Source organism: Lithobates pipiens, unplaced genomic scaffold (assembly GCF_037356315.1).
Source record: "Lithobates pipiens isolate NorthernLeopardFrog02 unplaced genomic scaffold, aLitPip1_a1.2 Scaffold_19, whole genome shotgun sequence".
Classification (NCBI taxonomy): Eukaryota; Metazoa; Chordata; class Amphibia; order Anura; family Ranidae; genus Lithobates; species Lithobates pipiens.
The window spans coordinates 412,099,818-412,123,758 of record NW_027507764.1 but is presented as its reverse complement, the minus strand read 5'-3'; the positions used below and the strand labels follow the sequence as shown (position 1 = coordinate 412,123,758).

The 23,941-nt window shown below is 40.9% G+C and overlaps 1 protein-coding gene across 23 annotated transcripts in view; it reads right to left on the bottom strand.

The window, feature by feature from the left end:
* EPB41L3 (erythrocyte membrane protein band 4.1 like 3) overlaps positions 1-23,941 on the bottom strand; it is a 332,589-nt gene that overhangs the window by 164,971 nt on the left and 143,677 nt on the right. For all 23 annotated transcript variants that reach the window (XM_077492490.1, XM_077492492.1, XM_077492489.1 and 20 more), the window contains exon 2: positions 16,945-17,134. In XM_077492490.1, coding sequence (XP_077348616.1) covers positions 16,945-17,121 — 177 coding nt within the window. In that variant the 5' untranslated portion in view covers positions 17,122-17,134. The remainder of the gene's footprint in view (positions 1-16,944; positions 17,135-23,941) is intronic.

Here is a 23,941-nt window from a genome sequence, read left to right as displayed (position 1 = left end):
GGATCACATTTTAGAATGCTCCAATGTTTTTGAATCACAGTTGGATTTAAAGTGTTGGATAGCCCAGCATAGACATGCTGAGGAAGAAGCCGACAGGCTTCTAAAACGTGTCCACAGCACATGTGCCGTACAGTGAAGGTTTCCAGATACAGGTTTGTACATCGCTTGCAGTTCCAGTGACAGCAGCTCATTCCATCTCCAGCACACTTCATCCCCAGTTGGTGGCCAAGACTGGTGGTTTTCTGGCCACCTCTCAGGACATCCCTGGTCCACAAGTCACCCATGATGGTATGCTTACATATGTGCTTATTTTTTTGAGTGAATTTTGGGGCTGTGCCATCGTTTGTGTTTTCTGTTTCCAGTGATTGGAAAGGGAGCATCCTTCTCTGGTCTTCAAGCTGCATCTCCTTAATTCTAGCAGCCATATTGTTCTATAGCCTACCCAAGCTTTCAATTTATATATCATTCTTAATTTTTTTGTTTATTTTAAATCATTTCTCTACTTATCTCTTATAAGCTATCCACTGGGTGGACTTTTCATATTTCCCATGTACGCTCAGCTAGGTTTATCAGACCATCATTGAGTGCTGTGTTTTTTTTCTTTTTGTCTGGGCTTTACAAGCTCATTCTTTTTTTTTTTTTTTTTACACAAAATGTCACACAGCTGCTGCATACTGTGTTATCTGTGATTGCTTGGAAATTCACAGTCCCAGTAAATGGACCCCACACCCCAACTACAGGAGTGATCTTTAACTTTTATGAATGAACAATCAGGGCTGCAGAGCTGCGTCTTACACTGCACTGGTATACTGCATACATGCAAAGCAGGCAGGTCACAGCAGCAAAGTTGAGCGATCTTTTACAATTATAATAAAATGCTCACTACTGTCCAAGCAATGCTGATGGTATACACTGCTCCTACAGCGCCTCAAAGATGCTGCTTGTCCTGCCAGCGCTCTTTACAGGCGCTATAGCGCCTGTAAAGCTCCCGAGTGTGAAGGTAGCGTTAAGGATTGGCAAGCTGCATCATTTCAAGTTTTTTTTGGAGCTTTAATAACACACTAACAACTATTGTCCCCTTCTAAAATAAAAGTTTTCTTTTCTTAGACAAAAGTGAACTTATCCTGGGTTTTCTGAAGCATTTCTGTGTGTTCCAAATTACCCTCGCTTTTAGCATTAGCAGAATTCTAAAACCGCTTTCATCTCATGTCTAAACTCCAAACCGTTATGATGTATCAGTGAAAACCTGAGGCTAAAACTAAAAATAACAATATCTCTATGCTTATCCACATTATTACAAAGAGATGAAGAATCAAAGCAGCTGAAGGATTATGATCACAATAATTTAAAGCAATTCTGTTTCATTTGAAACAAGACTGAAGTGTGGTAGAGCAGGTTATACAATGTAAAAATCCCTTTTCAATATGTTGTGTCTTTTGATCGAGATCTGGAAGCTCGCGTGTTCATCTAACAGGACCATGGGCAAAAGTTAACTCCCAAATCTGCCTAGTCTATAGTATGGTAAATTTGATTTTTTGCTCCTTCAAAAAGGCAGACTGCTGCGGTTCTATACACCTTAAAAGCACTGAGGAATCGGTTGGCATTTTATAAATATGGTGAATAGTTTAGTTACCGTATTTATTGGCCTATAACACGTGCCGGTGTATAACACACAACCCAATTTAAGAGGGAATTTTCCGGAAAAAAATTGTTTTTTCCAAATAAACCACTTTGAAGCAAATTAATGGCCAGTGCCAATCAATGCAGCCTAATTTGTGCCCATCTGCAGCCTGATGTCTATCTTCAGCCACAATGCAGCCTCTGCGCCCATCTGCAGCCTGATCTGTGCCCATCCAATGCAGCCTGATGCCCATCTGCAGCCTCCGTGCCTATCCAATGCAGCCTGATGTCTATCTGCAGCCTCACCATTTCTCATGCAGTGCAGGAAATTCTGAGGTACACTATCAGCGTATAACATGCACCCCTGATTTTCTCCCTTTTTCAGGGTGAAAAAGTGTGTTATATGCTGATGAATACGGGATATTTTTTAAATTGTTACTAAACCCCATTATTTTATTTTTTTTACATTAAAATAACGTTATACTTACCTGCTCTGTGCAATGGTTTTTGTCCTCCTCTACTCGGGTCCCACGCCGGCGCTCCTGGCTCCTCCCTCCTGTGCAGGCACCAAAGCAGATGGGCTTCTGAGCTGAGGATGTATCCATTCACACACAGAGCCGTGGCTCATCCCCACCCCCTTTATCTCCTAATTGGCTCACTGGCTGTGATTGCCAGCAGCAGAAGAGAATGAATGGCTCCTGCTGCTGCCAAAAGCCAATCAAGAGTGCCAGTCCCTGGAGAACGCTGGATCAAGAGGAGGCCCAGGTAAGTATTAGGGGGGCTGTTACAAAGTTTTTTACCTTCATAAGCGTAGAATGCATGAAGGTAAGAAACCTTGTGCCTTTACAGCCACTAAGCATTCAACGGTAAACATTTGCCAATCCTTGAATTACTTGCCATAATTTTGTTCTAACATACCTACAGAAGGATCTGCATGGTTGACTTCCATCACAGATCAAAAAATAAAAAATAAAGTTTATTCCTCATCTAGCGCTGCTAGCTAAACCTCTATATTGCCAGTATCCAGAAGCTACCAAAGCTTGCTAGAACGAAGATCACTGGTAACTGGTTTACACGGACATGGAGAGGGTAATGGCAGCAAAAAAAAAAAAAAAAGGCCACTAACCTAGTCTAAAAGAAAACTGTGAAAGCTGCCACTGAAGATCGCTCCTCAAAATACTAGCACACTGGCTGGTTAGCTGTCATTCTGCTTCTGAGGCACCAAGAACCAGGCCACTCCGATAAAGCCTTCAGGCAAAAGTGCCAACAAGTACTTTGGTTGTTCTTGCTGATCCCAGAGCCACTTCTTTCTCCATATATGAACAATGGCAATGACACTACTTCCAGTCATAGCAAAAAATCTTTTGAACCAACAATTTTTGTATTGAAATATATAGAACATGGTATAACTAGCATGTTGCAGCACCCCGAGTTACTGAGTGTGGTTAGATCTGTTCATACTTGCCTAAAACTGTGCTTCCTAATGCTTCAGTAATATAAAATTTACCAGCAAAGTTTGGATATTGTACATACTGTAAGCAGGACAACACTTTGATCCTTATCTCACAACTGGGACTGCTGTATTATAGGCTATAAGCCATTTAAGCTTGATGATCTACCACAAGGCATTCAGCCCCAGACAAATTGTACTGCGTTTTCCTACCCGATGGGCCAGAATGCGATCTGATCTGGATGTATAATTTTCTGGAGCTGTGGAAGAAGGCTCAGGTACATTATTTTAGCAAAAAGTAGGGTTGCACAGATAACGATATCAGTGCCGATACTAAGCATTTGCACAAGTACTTGTAGTGACCTAAAATCAATACTTTTTTCTGTGCGGTGCAACTGGAGTCCATACAAAATGAATGTCCTGCCCAAATCGCATGTGGTCCCCCAGCCTGCACGCACTGTGGCTCTGTGCCGTCTCCCAGTTTGGAACACAGGCACCAGTGATTTGACAGTTCAAGGTCACCATCACAACCAGCGGCTTTTGCTGTCCTGCTTGCCTCTCTTGTGGACACACTCCGGCTCTGTCTTCATCTGGAAGATTATACAGCAGCCACATAGCAACGAAGGGTGGATCAGAATGACACAGACAACAAACTTTGTAACAGATGTGTGTACAGTGTGAGCCCGGCTTGTCCTAGTGACTTCAGCCTGGGTTCACACAGGGATGGTGTGGGAAACCACATGTGCAGGGCTGGGACAAGGGGTGGGCAGGAGGGGCGGCTGCTCTGGGCGCAATGGTTTATTGTAGGGATGGGGATGCCCTAATCCTAAAAAGGATGGGGGGGGGGGGGTGTAGTTTAGCATCATTTCCCTGGGTGCTGGATGACCTTGTCCTGTCACTGCGCATGTAATTTGGACAGGAATCACAATTTAATTCTGGTACAAATCACATGCAATTCTTTGCAGTGCAATTTGAGCCCATTCATTTTGTATGGGCTCAAATTGCACTGCATAATGCATCGGTGAGTACCTGATAAAACATTTAAAAAAGTGGTACAATTACAGTGGGCCAAAAAAGTATTTAGTCAGCCACCAATTGTGCAAGTTCTCCCACTTAAAAAATGAGAGAGGCCTGTAATGGTCATCATAGGTATATCTCAACTAAGAGAGAGACAAAATGTAGAAACAAATCCAGACAATCACAATGATTTTTGGAAGAATTTATTTGCAAATTATGGTGGTAAATAAGTATTTGGTCAATATCAAAAGTTCATCTCAGTACTTTGTTATATATCCTTTGTTGGCAATGACAGAGGTCAAACGTTTTCTGTAAGTCTTCACAAGGTTGTCCCACACTGTTGCTGGTAGGTTGGCCCATTCCTAAATGCAGATCTCCTCTAGAGCAGTGATGTTTTGCGGCTGTCGCTGGGCAACATGGACTTTCAACTCCCTCCAAAAGGTTTTCTATGGGATTGAGATCTGGAGACTGGATAGGCCACTCCAGGACCTTGAAATGCTTCTTACAAAGCCACTCCTTCGTTGCCCGAGCAGTGTGTTTGGGATCATTGTCAGGCTGAAAGACCCAGCCACTTTTCATCTTCAATGCCCTTGCTCATGGGATGAGGTTTACACTCAAATTCTCATGATAAATGGCCCCATTCATTCTTTCACGTACACGGATCAGTTGCCCTGTTCCCTTTACAGATTTCTTCACACCAAGCTGCTTGCCTATTGCAGATTCAGTCTTACCAGCCTGATGCAGGTCTACAATTTTGTTTCTGGTGTCCTTCGACAGCTCTTTGGTCTTCACCATAGTGAAGTTTGGCGTGTGACTGTTTGAGGTTGTGGACAGGTGTCTTTTATACTGATAACAAGTTCAAACAGGTGCCATTAATACAGGTAATGAGTGGAGGACAGAGGAGCCTCTAAAAGAAGATACAGGTCTGTGAGAGCCAGAAATCTTGCTCGTTTGTAGGTGACAAAATACTTATTTTCCACCATAATTTGCAAATAAACTTTCAAAAATCTTGGGATGTATAACATCATTTGCCTAGGCCTGGAAGCCAGAAAGTAACTGGCGAAATGTAATAAAAAGTTTAAACACAAGTAAATGAGATATACCTTCCTATCCAATTACTAATAATAACAGCATAAGGATTAAAATTACCCCTGTTGATTGAGAGAGTGAAGTTCCACTTTCAGTTGTCTTTTTCAAGGTTCCCTAGCCACTTCAGTATAAGCTGACCTAAATAAATACTTACCTTCCGCTTAGTTCAAGAAATCTTCACTGTACAACATTTCCACAAACAAAGAGCAACTTGCACTAGTCAGTCATATGGCTGGGGCTGTATTCATCGTGGATTCTAGCTTTTTTTCCCCATGTTACCATTAAGAAACCAACCCTGAAAAACCTCATGCAGCCATTGCTATAGTACATGCATATACACAAAAGGTGGCTGCAGGAGATCAGCAGCACTAAGATGATGTAATTACCAGTTTTCGGCCCTCCCACCGTAGATTCACTGCGGCAGGGTGGCCGTTCTGCGCCAGATCACATACTTGGTACGTGATCTGGCACTTCTGGGTCTGGAGTGCATGTGCGCACCGCTGCCGACCTGCTCCCACTGTGACTGGACACAGCGGAACCAATCAACAGGTCCGGTAGACACTATGTTTGCAAGGACCCGCCGATATTTCAGGAGACAGGCAGGATGGAAGTCTGCCTATGTAAACAAGGCAGACCGCCGTTCTGTGAGGGGAATGTGCTGATCCTGTGCAGAAGCATGGCTTTTTACATTCCCCCAGTCAAAGCACATCACCCACAGTTAGTAATCACTGCTAGGAAATCGCCCCTGATGTTAACCCTTCCCTGCCAGTGTCTTGAGTACAGTGACCGTGTATATTTTTAAGAGCGAGAGAGAGAGCGAGAGAGCGAGAGAGCGCGAGAGATTAAACCATAGTTTGAAGCCGCTAACTTTGCGCAAACCAATTAATATACAGGTATTGGGATTTTTTATTTTATTTTTTTACAATAAACATGTAGCAAAACACATGCTGGCCTAAATTGATGAAGAAATTTTATTTTTATTGGGAATGTTTTATAGCTTAAAAGTAAAAAAAATATATATATTTTTTCAAAACTGTCAGGCTATTTTGTATAAATCGCAAAAAAAAAAAAAAAACCACCAGGGTGATCAGAGATCCCTAAAAGAAAGCTCTATATGTGAGGAAAAAAGTCACAAATTTTGTTTGGGTACAGTGGCACGCGCCTGCGCAATTTTCAGTTAAAGTAACAGCTCCGTATTGCAAAAGAGGGCCTGCTCATGAAGGGGGGGGGGGTAAACCTTCTAGAGCTGAAGAAGTGGTTAAAGGTACAAAAGTTAAATACATTTAACAAAAAAAAAAAAATGTCAATTTATGAAAAACAAAAAACTTTTAGCAAACCAAATGTCATTCAGATAGCATTTACATTTATATAAATGCTGTACTGGTTAAGCGACATGATCATTGCCCTCAGCTATGAAACTAAAGTGTTTGTTAACCCGACATTTCATATTCCTGATACGTGCATGCTGTACCATGTGTGAAAAAGTATCCTGTTTTATTGCTTCCTTTGTGTGAAATCGCTGGAATTCCAGCTAGCCCCCCTTGCTTTCCTATTAAAAACTGGCCACACTTTGCAGGAGAGCACATGGCGGTCAGTACTCTAGCTATGCTGGAAACGCCTGCTCTCCTTCAATGATGAAACTTGCTGCCCCTGCTGCACAACCTGTCACTGAAAAGCTCAGTGTGCTGCTGCTTCTCCGCCCCCAGCTCTTATGCAGCCGATAACAGAAGGAATGTGATCACTTATAAAAAAATGATAAATACCTTTTTTTTGTATCTCTCTCTCATACATATACACACAAAATATATATATATATATATATATATATATATATATATATATATATATATATATATATATATATATATACATACATACACACACACACACACACACACATATATACATATATACACACACACACACACACACACAGATTTGAATTTAATTTCTATTTTAAACTGAATGTGTTTTACAATGTAATAGTTTACAATCACTTTAAAATTTAAAAATAACGTTTGTTAAAAAAAAAAAATTTTTTTTTAAAAAACTGAACTTTTGGCTTTAGCACAGGTGCAATATTATTCATAGATCATTTATGTACCAATTAATTTTACTTGTTGCCTGGAGTTGCCGTTTCCACATAACAATTGGTGATATGAAACGAATGCAGGCAAGCAATACATTATTCACAGTAATTAAGATAAACATCGCTAATGACTATATTTACATCCCACTATCTGCAGTGGACAAGAGGCAGAATGCTCATTGGGAGCGGCATCTAATTATCATGTACCACAGGTAATGTCATGTAGCTGTTTGCAGTCATTCTAGGTTTTTGAACACCTGTTTCCCATTTGTGATGAATCCACTCAAGGACATTTGAGAGTTTTTTTCCCACCTCCTCCTGCTCCATCTCTTACAATTATCTCTGCTTCACAATACTCGGAGCCGACGAAAATCTGCAATATAGGCATGTTGTCTAAATGTTACTTCATTAGGCAACTCTAGTTCTTCCTTTTGCTTATCCAAATGAGTTTGCAGAAGAACTGTCAAAACTCATGAAAAGATACTCTTCTCCGCTGGAGGGACTTGTAAAACGCGAGAGACAAGTGTTACATTTGGTTTCGGCAGCAAAGACTTCGCTCTCGGAAAAGGCTTAATTAGCCTGTTCACAAAATGTTTGTGGACTTGGCTTTAGGTTCTGCTACATTCTTCTCTAGCAGGTGTTGCTAATTTGATTTTGAAAGTCATTTAATAGACCGAGTACCTGGAATTAGGGCATCTTTATCAATGCAGATTACATTCTAAGTGCATTTCGGTGGTGATGCTGGCTTGATCAAATCAATGTCATTTTGTTTTTCTCCATCGAGTGGGAAAGCATAAAAAAAGTTTACATAATGCAAAATGTTGACTATATAAAGCTGTGTAACAAAATAGGCTTAAGCCCTGGTTCACACTGGTGCAATTTGACATGTCAAATTGACGGCAATTGACGGAAATGAAACCGTCCTAATCGATGCATCGATTTCAAAAAGTAGTTTCCTGTACTACTTTTTTCAATTTCAGCTTGCGATTTTCATTGACATCTGTGCAGAAACCCGCATAAATGTCTGAAATTGCTGCTGAAATCGGGACCGAAATCATGTGAATTCTGCTGAACTCGCAAGGCCTCATTCACGCATGACATGGCAGCCATATCCAGTGGCGGCTGGTGATCAAAATTTTCGGAGGGTGCAAACTAATTTTTTTGGGGGAAAAAAAATAAAAATCAAATGCCGCCACTGTGCCCGTCAAATGCCAACGACACTCTGACCCCCCCCCCCTTCCTGCTGCTGACTGCCTGGCACTTACCCCATCTTGGCAAGGGGATCAGGCGGGTGACAGCGGCAAGCTGCTCCTGTGTCCCCCATATGTCTTTTCTTCCTTCCTGTTATGCATCCAATTGGAACGCCTGTGCCCTCAGCCAATTAGGTGGGTATTGGACCCACGCTTCCTGATTGGCTGAGAGACGGTTCAGTGTTAGAAAAGCAAATATTCTTTCGCTTTTCTAACTCACCTGGGTGGGCTCTGAGCGCAAAGTCCATCTTTTTTGTAGCCTATTAGAGCCTATGGCTCTAAATCAAGTGCTTCAAAAGAAACACCCCCGCCACTGTAATTCAGGCGCCTGGCGTCCGAGAAGGGGCCGGACGCGTGAATAGGGGGTGGCTATAGCGGCCATGAATAGATTCACGCAATGCATGAATTTATCCATTTTACAGAGTGGGTAGCGTGACAGAGGGGGTGGCGTGACAAAGGGGGCGGCACCTGGGCGCCCCTAATGGACAGGCCGCCACTGGCCATATCACTGAAAATTATTAACCACTTCAATACCGGGCACTTAAACACCTTCCTGCCCAGACCAATTTTAAGCTTTCAGCGCTGTCGCACTTTGAATGACAATTGCGCGGTCATGCTACACTGTACCCAAATGACATTTTTATAATTTTTTTCCCATAAATAGAGCTTTCTTTTGGTGGTATTTGATCACCTCTGTGGTTTTTATTTTTTGTGCTATAAACAAAAAAACTACACTTTTGAACAATTTTTTTTTAACTTTTAAATAACTGCATCGGGTGGCTATTCTAGCGCAGTTTCACCATAAGACAAGGCAACATTCCTTGTCTTCCATGTGCCCTGTTCACATCACTGCGTTGATTTTGATACATACATATTATATATATATATATATATATATATATATATATATATATATATATATATATATTTTTTTTTTAATAATCTACATGTTCAGATAGGTTTAATGCATATATTGATGTTTTTATTTTTTGCTAAACAAATAAAAAAAATACCGAAAATTTTGAACATAAAAATGTTTTTTTTTTTGTTTCCGTTTCAAAACTTTGCAAATAAGTAAGTTTTCTCCTTCACTGATGGGCACTGATGGGGTTACACTGATGGGCAATGATAAGGCGGCACTGATGGGCACCAATGAGGTGGCACTAATGAAGTGGCACTGATGGACACTGATATGTGGCACTGATGGGTGGCACTGATGGGCGACACGGATGGGCACTGATAGGTGGCACAAATTGGCACGGATTGGCATGGATGGGCATGGGTAGGCGGCACAGGTGGGCATGGGTAGGCGGCACAGGTGGGCATGGGTAGGCGGCACAGGTGGGCGGCACAGATGGGAACTGATAGGTGGCATTGTATTATAATATACTGTACTAATGGATGCCAATCAGTGCCAAACAATAATGCATGCCAATCAGTGATTCCCATTGTGGGCACTGATTGGCGGCATCCATTATGGGCACTGATTGGCATCCATTGTGGCACTGACTGGATTTCCTGATGGTCTAGGGTGGCATACCTTGTCCTGGGCATCCCTGGTGGCGTCCCTGGTAGTCCAGTGTGGGCACCCTCGGGGGGGCTGTGCTGATAATCGATCAGCACAGACCCCCCCTGTCAGAGGAGCAGCCGATCTGCTCTCCTCTACTCGCGTCTGACAGAAGCGAGTGAGGAAAAGCCGATCACCGGCTTTTCCTATTTACACTGTGATCAGCCGTGATTGGACACGGCTGATCACGTGGTAAAGAGTCTCCATCGGAGACTCTTTACCGAGATCGTAGTTGCAGGGTGTCAGACTGACACCCCGCAACAACGATCGCCGCGACGCGCGCCCCCGGGGGCGCGCAGCGGCTCATAATCCTGATCACGTCATATGACGTCCGATCAGGATTATGCAACCACTTTGCCACCGTCAATTTGTTATAGGGCGGGCGGCAAGTGGTTAATTTATTATTCTTTTTTTCTCAATTTTATGCTGCTGGACCAACTGATATATCCATGATGTGTGAAGAAAATCAACCAATACATTAAGGGCACTTTTTTTATGTGTGGTGGTCATTGCCAACACTCTGAAAAGTAATTCACAGTGGGGTTACATAGTTAGTAAGCTTGAATAAAGACACCAGTCCAATCTGAGTGTCTACAATTGTCCTCCTCCCTGTGCATTGTGTCTCATTAAGATGCTCATCTATTATATCATTATTTAATCATTCCCTACCCTCAAGGACCCCACAATCCCAGGTCCCTAACTCACATTCATATACTAGGGCCAATTTTGGACAGAAACCAATTAACCTACCAGCATGTCTTTGGAGTGTGGGAGGAAACCAGAGGAAACCCACGCAGGCACAGGGAGAACATGCAAACTCCAGGCAGGTAGTGTCGTGGTTGGAATTCAAACCAGCGAACCTTTTTACTGCTAGGTGAGAGTGTGCTACCCACTACACCACTGTACCACCCTGATTGGCATTATAGGCCTTTGACAGGTGGCATGGAGGCAATGTCACCTACTCACTGTCTGTGTTAACAATGGAAAGCCCATCGCGCTGCAAACTGAGTGCATTGCGAGCGGTTCGGTTGCCATACTGCCTCCTTCATTTGACTGGGTTGCGTTTGGTTGTAGCACTGCCCATTGAACATGACCTGTGAACATTTTAACACACTGCACCACAACCGATACAGTCGGGGGGGGGGGGGGGGGGGTAAAACTACAGTTAAGTACCATCACTCGTCTGCTCACTTCACTCACGCAATAAATATTCTCGAGATAAACAACAACATAAAAAGGAAAATGATACAAAGTGAATGAACAGTCTATGATGGTACTGATCGACAATCCTTCATTCTTCTCAGTGGATAGAAGGCATACTGATATCCTCAATCGCCAGAAAAAACAGGTGCTCCCACCACCAGACAGCCAAACTGCTCACCTTAAAGAATTGATCCCCTGACTGAACAGCTAGGTCAAATGGAGCATTCACCACTGCCAGTGGTCATATACCAGGATTCAGGTTTTGCACTGACTGATTTTGCATTCAATACCCAATAAATATTTACTATTTTTAATCCTTATGCTGCGAGCATTAGTAAATAGATAAAGACCCTATATATCATATTTACTTGTTTTAAACTTTTTTTTTTTTTACATTTCAGTTACTTGTTTCTTGCATAGGGAAATCAAGACATACATCCCAGGAGTCTTCAGGAGGGGAGGAGGAGGGGTTTTCTCAGCTAAGCACTATCCTGCATGCATGCTTGAGCAGATAGATTCCAGGAAGTACAATGAGGGAAAAAAGTATTTGATCCCCTGCTGATTTTGTACGTTTGCCCACTGACAAAGAAATTATCAGTCTAATTTTAATGGTAGGTTTATTTTAAACAAGGACAGAATTATAAAAAAAAAAAATCCAGAAAAACACATTTCAAAAATGCTATGACTTCGTACTTGGTGGCAAAACCCATGTTTGCAATCATAGAGGTCAGACATTACTTGCAGTTGGCCACCAGATTTGCCCACATTTCAGGAGAGATTTTGTCCCACTTCTCTTTGCAGATCCTCTCCAAGTCATTAAGGTTTCGAGGCTGACGTTTGGCAACTCGAACCTTCAGCTCCCTCCACATATTTTTTTATGGGATTAAAGGTCTGGAGACTGGCTAGGCCACTCCAGGACTTTTAATGTGCTTCTTCTTGAGCCACTCCTTTGTCACCTTGGTCCTGTTTTTGGGTCATTGTCATGCTGTAATACCCATCCATGACCCATTTTCAATGCCCTGGCTGAGGGAAGGACATTCTCAACCAACATTTGACAGCACATGGCCCCGTCCATCGTTACTTTGATGTGGTGAAGTTGTCTAGTCCCCTTAGCAGAAAAACACCCTCAAAACAATGTTTCCACCTCCATGTTTGACGGCGGGAATGGTGTTCTTGGGGTCATAGGCAGCATTCCTCCTTCTCCAAACACGGCAAGTTGAGTTGATATCTCACCTGACCACAGCACTTTCACCCAGTTCTCCTCTGAAGCATTCAGATGTTCATTAGCAAACTTCAGACGGGCCTGTACATGTGCTTTCTTGAGCAGGGGGACCTTGCCAGTGCTGCAAGATTTCAGTCCTTCATGGAGTAGTGTTACTAATTGTTTTCTTGTGACTATAGTTCAAGCTGCCTTTAGATCATTGACAAGATTCTCCCATGTAGTTCTGGGCTGATTCCTCAACATTCTCATGATCAGTAAAACTCCATAAGGTGAGATCTTGCATGGAGCCCCAGAGGGGGAGATTGACAGTTATGTTGTGTTTCTTTCATTTACGAATAATCGCACCCACTGTTGTCACCCTCTAACCAAGCTGCTTGGCGATGGTCTTTTAGTCCATTCCAGCCTTGTGCAGGAATACAATCTTGTCCCCGACATCCTCGGACAGCTCTTTGGTCTTGACCATGGTGGAGAGTTTGGAATCTGATTGATTGCTTCTGTGGACAGGTGTCGTTTATACAGGTAACAAGCAGAGATTAGGAGCACTGCCTTTAAGAGTGCTCCTAATCTCAGCTCGTTACCTGCATAGAAGACACCTGGGAGCCAGAAATCTTGCTGATTCACAGGGAGTCAAATAATTTCACTCATTAAAATGCAAATCTATTTATAACTTTTTTGAAATGCGTTTTTCTGGATATTTTTTGTTGTTATTCTGTCTCTCCCTGTTAAAATAAACCTACCATTAAAATGATAGACTGATCATTTCTTTGTAAGTGGGCAAACATACAAAATCAGCAGGGGATCAACTACTTTTTTTTCCCCATCACTGTAAATGCTACAAGAATTATCTGCCCTTACTCAAGATGGCAGAAGCCAGCAAAGCTAGGGGGGTGTTTTCTTAACAATAGAAAGCATGAAGACATGGATGGGGAGTTTGCTTTGAATATTAAAAAATTAATTAAATAATGTTTTTGGTGCTCAGATGCAGTGAAGATCTGCTTTCAGAAGCAGTAAATGAGTTTTAAAATAAGCTTTCACCGATTTATGCCTAAAGACAAGGTGAAGCAAAGAACACATAAATTCACAAGAAAAGCACTTAAAATGTATTTTTATTTTTTTCCCCTCAGCAGCGCAGCTCATTCCGATTCCCTTCCTAGAGCATCATTAGAGATTAGAAGTCTGAAAGGCCATCGGCTCACTGCTTGAAGAGGGTGAGCTGGGCTGTCGTGCAGAGTAAAATACTTCTTGTTGTGGCTCCTAGAAGCCACAGCTGTAGCATATTTTTGGCTATAGACATTTAAAAAAAAAAAAAAAAAAAAAAAAACACCAAAAACGTGGCTATGCAGCCATAAAACGGTACCAGTAAAATTTTACATTTTGAAAATAAAGTCCCTCTGCGTGTGTGTAAACATGCGTACTGGCATTTTATGCACACGTAGCAAGTAAATTTTTTTTTGTAAAGCATGTTTACAAGCAAAAAAACAAACAAACAACTGTGGCCCCCAGGAGCCACAACAAGCATATTCTACTTTGAATGGCCGTATGCCTAATTTATTATCGTGTTACATATTTTGCAAGTATTTCAGCTTTTTTTTTACTAGGTAAATATATTGTTTCATCTATTTTAAAAAATCCACATTCAAAACCTGATAATGTATGCATTTGAAAAGACAAATTTTACATACATGGGTGCAAAGTGGCAACACATATCTCATATGAACGACCCCAGATGAATTTGAAGAGCCAGTACGTGACATGAAATTAAGCATATTATTTTAACGTTGCTATACCTACTTTTTATTACACTATTCTTCTTGCCATGCTTGCACAGTTTCAACACTGCAATCATGATTAATGCATTTGTCTTCCAAAATAACTCCAGTGTAATTCTGCCTTCCCTAGAGACTGTCACATTGCACATTCCCAAGCTGGCCCAAAATTGTGATCAAATTACTTCACACATTAAATAACCCGCTAAGACTTTTATGTCATTACAAGAAAAAGCAAATGCTATTTTTAACATTGGATAAAAGTTGTCAAAATCTCAAACTCATCTATATATTCATATCCACAGCATTCTCGAAAAATACTAGTTATATTGTTATTATAGTCTATTAAACTAAAGCTTCTTTCATGGATAACCAAAGTAACAAAAATACATTATATACTGAAAAATTCAAGAAACTGAGGTAGAATTCAGTCTAAATATAAAAAAGGTAGTACATTTAATCAAGGAATCATAAAAAAACATGTTCCGAGTATGTTGCCGGTATCTGCTGCCCTGGATATGTATGTAAACTACAAAAAAAAGGGGTGCCAACGATTATGAAGATTTTCCTTCTAGTCCTGTCTTTTCTTCCTTCTCAACCCCCCCCATCACCACCACCACCTCTGCATAATACCCCCACTTTACATTACTGTCATCTTCCCTCCCCCCGCCACTCGCACTACCTACCCCACCCCTCAACTGCTAACACCAACATATCATCCACCCCTTATCTTCTCCATCACAAATCCTCCCCTTTACTTCCATTAGACCCCTTTCACACTGAGGTGCTTTACAGGTGCTATGGCGCCAAAAATTGTGCCTGTAAAGCGCCTCTCCTTCCACACCGGAGTAGTGTGCGGGCAGGATGCTCAAAAAAGTCCTGCAAGCTGCATCTTTGAGGTGCTGTAGGAGCAGTGTATACACCGCTCCTAAAGCGCCCCTGCCCACTGAAATCAAACCGCTGCAGCGGGCATTTTTAACCCCTTTTCGGACCCAAGCGAGAATTAAAAGTGCCCTGCTAGTGGTCGAAAAGCGCCGCAAAGACGGCGCTCAGTGTGAAAGTGTTTAAGTGTTTAATTCTCTCAAAAGACATTGCTCACACGGTTGTCTTCTCCATCCCTTAGACAGTCATCTTAACCCCTTGTCCACAGTTTACACATTAATCTACTTCACCCCAACACCTGCCTAAAAGCTCCTCCCTCTCACACTGCCATCTGCTTTAACCAAACCCTTGCACTCCATGTTTGAGATGACAACACAGTGCCTCCACTGTTCGTAATCTCCAAGCAGTGTCATCAGCCCTGCCTAGTTCTTCCCTTGGAATATAGTTTGGGTGATGAGCTGTGATGAACACAGCTTATCACCCTCAACACACCATCCCCACTGTCAAACATGGTGGTGGCAGCATCATGGTTTGGGCCTGCTTTTCTTCAGCAGGGACAGGGAGGATGGTTAAAATTGAGGGGAAGATGGATGCAGCCAAATACAGGACCATTCTGGATCAAAACCTGTTGGAGTCTGCAAAAGACCTGAAACTGGGACGGAGATTTATCTTCCAACAAGACAATGATCCCAAACATACAGCAAAATCTACAAAGGAATGGTTCACAAATAAACGTACCCAGGTGTTAGAATGGCCCGGTCGAAGTCCAGACCTGAATCCAATCGAGAATCTGTGGAAAGAGCTGAACACTGCTGTTCACAAACGCTCTCCATCCAACCTCACTGAGCTCGAGCTGTTTTGCAAGCAAGAATGGGCAAGAATTTCAGTCTCTCGATGTGCAAAACTGATCGAGACATACCCCAAGCGACTTGCAGCTGTAATCGCAGCAAAAGGTGGCTCTACAAAGTATTAACGCAAGGGGGCCGAATAATTTTGCACACCCCACTTTTCATTTTTTTATTAGTTAAAAAAGTTTGAAAAATCCAATAGATTTCGTTCCACTTCACAATTGTGTCCCACTTGTTGGCGATTCTTCACAAAAAATAAAATTTTTATAGCTTTATGTTTGAAGCCTGAAATGTGGCAAAAGGTTGAAAAGTTCAAGGGGGCCGAATACTTTCGCAAGGCACTGTATATTCATATATGGTGAATATGCCTCACTGCCCAAATTCTATAATTCCAATTCTACGATATGTTAGGACTTATTTTTGGTGTCTCTATTCCAATGCTTCCTGGAGAGTTATTACACAATTTGAAACCTGATGTTCTTTCCAGATGCTAGTTTTATCTGACAACTTGTATTTTCACGGCCATTACACAAACCATAGCTACAGCCTGGCTGTCCAATTCCCTCTCTCTGGTGACAGGTCAATGCAAGATCCATTGGATGCTCATCAATGACAAACTGCTAAATTCACTGATACAATGTGTAGCTTACATAATACCCGGGACCTTTGGATTTCACTTTGTATACCACCGGACTCTGATCATAACTGGATTGAAACTGTTGGGTGATTTAACTCTCCAGCATCCACTAAAACCTGAGATCTAATGTGCAGGTGAACTGACACTTTTAGAACTCACCAACTTGTTCTCACAGCTGTACATATAATTAGCAAAGATATCAGTTTATCTGTACATACTGATATCTGCATGATCTTTTCCCCCCATTTTTAAGATTTAGACATTTTTATGGAATTTTTTTTTGTAAGATTGAAAAAATGCTTGCCTTTTCACTTTTTAGTGGTGTACTGTGTGCCGCTGCTGCTGGGAAATGTTCTAGTGCGTTCTGATTATCTTCGCCAGGCTGCTGACCTGGTTGTGTCTCCTTCTGCTGGGCTGAATCTTTTTGGTCTTTCTCCTGATCCTGTTTGGAGTCAGACTCGGAGCCCGTTTCTGTTGTCATGATCGGTTATTTTCTGGCAAAAGAAAAAAAAAAAATAATCATTTTAACCTAATAATGCACCAGGCACGGAAATCAGGGAAATGCATTCATATAGCTTTGAGTCACAATTAAAAGCAAAAATCTGAATAAAACTAAGTGAATACATAATTAAAATAAAGCTAGATAGAAAGAGCTGTAAGAACTTATAAATGTTTTATAAAAACTGTGTTTGTGCTTTTGGGCACTGGTGAATAATTTAAAGAAAAAATGAAAAAATAAATCTTATCACTGCAGCATATTGAGTCATTTTGGTTGTCAGGTACAACTATAAAAGTAAAACTAAAGAAAAATATTAATAGATTTATAGGCAAAGGTGTATATCCCACATCTCATAAAAGAAACAGAAAAATCATATATACTGTCAGATCCATTATTGAATACAGTGAATAAATAGTATTTCTTCAAGAGCAGACTTCATGGTGGCCACTATTACACTGTCCAAACGCTTAAACATTTCAAGCCTGACCTTTGCTGAACAAAAGATGCAAGCAAACCATACATATGGGCAGATAAGGTCATTGCATTATTTTAATCCATGCCATGGCTGGGGTGTCATATGCAAGACACGATTAATTTGAAATTTTCTCTAGAACAAATATTTCTCACATATGTAGCTGTGCTGGTGATGAATAAGGTCTACTGTGCAAATAGGACATCTTCCTACACTGGGAACCTCTTGTGAGTTGGATCTAGGTCTCGCTGCCTGGACTTATGGCCCGTACACACGATCCGAATATCGTACGAAAACGGTCGTCCAAGGAAAGATCGTACCATTTTTGGATTGTGCGTACACTACTTTTGACAGCTGATCACGACCGTTCATCCAATATTATTCGATCGGACATGCACGGAAATTTTCCTCGTACGATTTTCATTTAGTCAGTATAGTTGTTGTCCGAAAACACAATACAAATACATTACAACACATGACATCACTTCCGATTTTTTTTTCTATCGCATGAGAATTTTCATGACTTTATTTAGCTACTCAATTTTTACTTGCGATTAGTAACCGAAAACGGTCGTACGATATTTGGATCATATATACGGGGCATAAGTCTCCGATGTCAAGAAAAAAAAAACTGCTATCATCCAGAGGAGGGAGCAAGTTAGGAGTAAATGGTACAGAACATTAAACTAACAGAATGGAGATACAGACATGAAGCAACCTTACAGATCTATCTAGGGGTACCATACAAATGGATTGAGACGGTTCACCCCACTATTCAGTGAATGTTAGGTAAAGCACCAATACTGCACATGTAGCAGAATAATACATTATCAGCACAACACAACACGTGTTGCTTTGAAGTATCCTAGAAAACTATAAAAGGTGCGCTTTTTTGGTCCATGGACATTTAGAAAGTGGATTGGCCCCTTTCAAAGCAATGCCCATCTATATTCTAAAAATGTCCATTAATATGTGCACAATTATGAATTGACCCCTTGAACAGTCTTCAGCTCTCCTACTGTTTTAATCATTTTCCCAATTTTTACTAAACATGTCAACATAAACACCATCACCTATATTTTTACTTTTATAAAAGCAACAAAAATGACATTCACCAAACATTCAATGCAGGTGAACCAATCACTTTAAATGAAGACATATGCATCTGAAATGAAGGTCACATTCATGTGCAGCTTAATGTACATTCTAAAGGACACTACAAATAGGAAAGGTAATTTGGTTTACTGTGGATGATTCATAGCATGGCTCTTCAATAATAAAAAAAATAAAATAAAAAGAACTGCCTGCTTGCATTGTGGGTTTTTTGTTGTTTTTTTAATTGTAGTTCCATTGCTCCTAACGTATTGATTTTTTTAATTTATATTTAATTATTAATATTCAACAATTTTTGTCCATTAATATTTTTTGTGTGGATGTCAACGGATCCTTTCATTTTAAAATAATTTTGTACCAGAATCGTAATTACAGTATCATCAGGAAAACACTATAGAACAAATATCTTTGCTACTACAGTAAAACTAACACAGATTAAAATGTATTTTTTGTAATTAGGTTATATATTTGTGTCTACAGATTACATAGAAAAAATAATTCAATCATAGTAAGCTCAAATGTTTGCAGAGGGTTTTTTTTTTTTTTTTCAAACATGGTATACTTACCTGCTCTGTGAAATGGTTTTGCACAGAGCAACCCTGCCCCCCTTTCTTAGGTTCCCCACCGACATTCCTGGTTTCTCCCCCCTGCGGAGTGCCCCCACGGCAAGCCACTTGCTATGGGGGCATTCATGCAGGCTCCATCCCCAGCCTTGCTGCGTGTGTCCATTGACACATACACACAGTGCGGCTCAGCACCCCTCCTTGCTCCCTCCCCTCTGACTGATTGGCTCCCACTGCTGTGTCTGAGCCAGTGAGGAGAGAATGCAGGGATATTGCTCTCATGCACATCACTGGATCGACATCAGGTTTAAGTATACGGGGGGACTGCACACAGGTGTTTTTCTTTTTTAACTTAATGCAGGCAATTTTTCAAGTTAAAAAACCTTCTACCTTTAGAACCACTTTCAATCAAAAAGAAGAAAAAAATTTCTTATCCCCTGCAAAAAAACAATTACTTTATTAGCTTGAGTAATGACGTATTCAGTACATAAAAACAGGCTTATAGCATAAGAAAAAAAAAAATTAAAAATTGCTCGTCCATACACTGGTTGCTTGACTTTCTTTGCTTTGAACTGGTATGTTTTTTTACGCTTCGGGACACAGCTACATGTGAGTTAAAGAGGAAGTAAACCCTGATGGGTTTACTTCCTCTTTTTTTCCCTGCAAAGGTAAAGCATAATGGACTACTATGCATCGCATAGTAGCTCATTATGTGTCACTTACCTGACACAGGAGCCAGCGAAGTCGCCGCTGTCACCTGTAGTCCGCCGCATCCATCTTGGTTGTGGCGTCTCTCGCAGCTCCGACGAATGACAGCGGAGAAGCCGCGATGACGTCACTCCCGCGCATGCGCACGGGAGTCGCGTCTCGGAGCTCCGACGCTGCCATTCGCCGGAGCCGCGATGACGTCACTCCCGCGCATGCGCACGGGAGTAGACAAATTTGGCAAATCCATTCTTGGACTTGCCGCATTTAGTGCGCCTGCGCGCCGCTGTCTACCGCGCATGCGCCGTAGACAGCGGTGCCCATTTTCGGGCAAATATCTCCTAAACCATATAGGTTTAGGAGATATTACTTGGACCTACAGGTAAGCCTTAATCTAGGCTTACCTGTAGGTCAAAGTTGTTTGGAAGGGTTTACTTCCATTTTAATGTGCCCATGCATGGGCAGGCATTCAAGCACGTATTTATGCAAAGAATTCAGCTGTGTAAAAAATAATGCCCCAAACTCACGTGTTCTCGGAGAATCACATTTCTGCTTTTTACGCTTAAGTGTAAACTTACTCTAGTTGCTAGAATAGCCAAATATTCTAGTCAATGGAATTAGATTATGTACACAAGTCTCTATATTCACCAAAATTAGCATTTTTTTTTTACCTGGATTTTTTTTTTTCCAGCTCCTGACAGAAAGAGCTGTACATGGGAGTATTCTGCCTATGTGCATGAGGTCAAAAACCACCGAGCCAGAATAAATAAGTATCTAATCACAGTGAAGTTGAAACATCTTATATATATACACACACACACACACACACACACACACACACACACACACATCTGTTCCAAGTCACTGACGCAAAGTCATAGGTTTATCTTTAAGATATATGCTACATATCCAAAACGACAAATCATTTTGCTTTAAAAATGTTATCAAATCATCCAAACTTGGCAAACAGAACTCATCTACTGGTCAAAACATTAATGAAAATGATAAAATAATTGCTTGAAACATCAAGGGTCATTTACTATTGACAGCCCGAAGGCAAAGGTCATTTGCTTGGGTAATGATGTGATGATCTTGTCCACCTTCATGTGCTGAGCTCTGCAAGACCAGCTGCAATGGAGAATGAATGCACATACAGATATATGCAATGATGAAGATTACAAGTTAGGTTTGCCCCATCGTGTGATCCAGGCAGGGGTGTGAAAATAGCTTATTTTTAGGTCTTCTTTTTAATAAAAACTATTCAAATTTGGTTCTGTACTTTGATGGGAAAAAGTTGAAACTTTCAAATATGGATCACCTCGAAAAAAGGAAAAGTTGATACTTTAAAAGCACTTATAGAAATATATAAAATTGACATTTTTGTAGTATAACACATGGAGCTCAACAACTACAAGCATATGCCGTACAGTTCAATGTCATTATTCTGGAAAAGTTCATTTTTTTATGCAATACATTTTTGAAAGGACTGGGGTAAAAACCCATCCAGCATACTGTGAATATTTTCCAGGTCACAGCAAGGACAAGCACATTGTGAGATGAGCAGTCTGTTCACCTGTCACAATATGAACATTGTTTGTTTGAGTAAAAGCATGGTGCTTGGATAATTATCCAATTTCTGATCTGGCCATTGCATATGGAACTGGATTATCCTTTATCTGCTCAAAGTTCTTTTTTGTTTTCTAAATCCCAACTCCCCTATGAACCAACATACCATTAGAGTCCATTCACACAGGAGCAACTTTGGATCCAACTTGAAGTCGTCCCAAGTCGCGCAACATGGTAAAATCAATGTAAGTAAATGAGAGCAGTCTTAATGTACACTACTGAAGTCGCTCCGACTTCAGAAAAGGTTCCTGTACTACTTCAAACCGACTTCTAGGCAATTTTTTCCCCTTTGATTTCAATAGAAGTTGCCTCCAAGTCTGATCCCCTGTCTTAACTGAAGCAACTTTCCAGGAAGTAAAAATAGTTTTCTAGGCAAACCCCTCCCTCCCACAGAGTTGATTATTATGTGACTGACCACTGGTAAAGTCCCCTGTCCCCTGTCCTGGAAGCAACTTCAAGTTGCCTTGTAAGTTGCCTCAAGTCGTGCTGTGATTCATATTCAAGTCGTGTCCAAGTTGCCTCCCAAAGTCTCGCTCAAAGTCGTGTTGCCCCTGTGTGAATGGACTCTTAAGCCCCATACACACTATCAGATTTTCTGCTGATTTTTGTCTTCAGATTTACCAAAACCATATAATATGAGGTCAAACCTTAGGAATTTCAATGTGTATGCAATCAGGCAGGCCCTCGCGCTACATGGTTTTGGTAAATCTGAAGACAAAATTCAGCAGAAAATCTGATGGTGTGTATGGGGCTTCAGTGTACCTCTGTTGTGGCCCGGGCCCGTCTGGAAGGATTCTGGGGATGCCATGTAAACATAGCAGCTGTGGCAGCCTACCTTGACAAGCCAGGCAAACATCTGGAGAGATGCTGGGGATGCCATGCAAACATAGTTGATGGGTGCAGGGTAGATTGCCAATGAGGTCAGCTGGTGAACGGCTTCCTATGTCTTACTGTATTCTGCATCCTAAACCTACATACCAGGAAGTCAGTAACTTTTCTATGAAACACACCAGGGGCTAAGGTAAGCCCTCGTTCTAAGAAAGCTTTTATTTTTCTACAATAGAGATACATTAATGGTATATTGGTACATAGGGGAGCTGGACTTGGGGGAGATTAACTTAGTCTTTAACCAATCTTCAAAAAAAAAAAAAAACACACAATAGCCCTACGCATTACAGTTCTGATCTTTAAGGTAAAACAATCCGACGTACAATGTAGAGGAATTTACTTTACTCCTAATCCAATAACCTGAGAATATAAGCAATAAAAAATAAAAAGTATAGCTAAAGAGACTTATCTGATGCTATAATTTAGATAACAAATATATTATAAAATACTGTATATATAGAGGTTATGGCCAAGGCTATAAGTCAGCTACTGTACTATGAAAATCAGACCTTTATATATTTTTTAATATGGATTAATATCTAAAATAAAAATGATTTAATTTTGGATCAAGAAGCAGAATTTTTAATTTACATGTACCTGAAATGTCCCAACTTTCCTTTTAGTTTATTCTTTGAATCTTCATATTTGGGATGTTGGTACACCTTGATATAAGTTGAACAGTAGAGTCTTGAAATACATTGGGTAAATTATAATAATCATTCGATGAAAGGTGCACGTTTACTGAATAATTCGTATGCTTTCGTCTTTTTTTTTTTTTTTTTGTTTTTACATAAAGAAACACAACTGAAGATTGTGCCAATGATTGAGACTTCCTCTGACTGTGACAATGCTAAATGCCCTGTGTGGTCATTGTACACAGCAGGCTGCAACTGTTCGGACTTCAGGGCTGTCAAGGATTATCGGCATTGTCCTTGCTGCCAACCCTCCTCATCTAAACAAATTGGTTCAATTTCACCCCCAGTCTTTGCGATTGGCAGAATAGTGCTGTCCACTGTTGAACTGGGTAGAGCCTGCATTGCATCTGGACCTTCAACTGGCTATGGTGCTGTAAGAAGTCCCGCAGCCCATGTGATGATGTTGCTGGGGCCAAGAAAAATTGGGAGTTTCAAATTAACTGTATGCAGAAGATCTACAATTGTATAATCATGTATTTGGTCTGTATTTATATCTAAATAGCAGAGCCTCTTGTTATTTAAAAAAAATAAAAAAATACTTTTCACTAGCCTTTATGGATCTTTACGCCCTTATGAATGGAGTGCCTACTGATCTGTCATACCATTAATGCTGCTTTTATATCCATAATGACCACTGGGAACATTATGTCATCCTGGAAGCTTTTAGTCACAAATTAAGTCTCCTTATGTCTATGCTAAACCCAATCTCAATTATGAGCTAGGCACCTCCCTCCATTTCT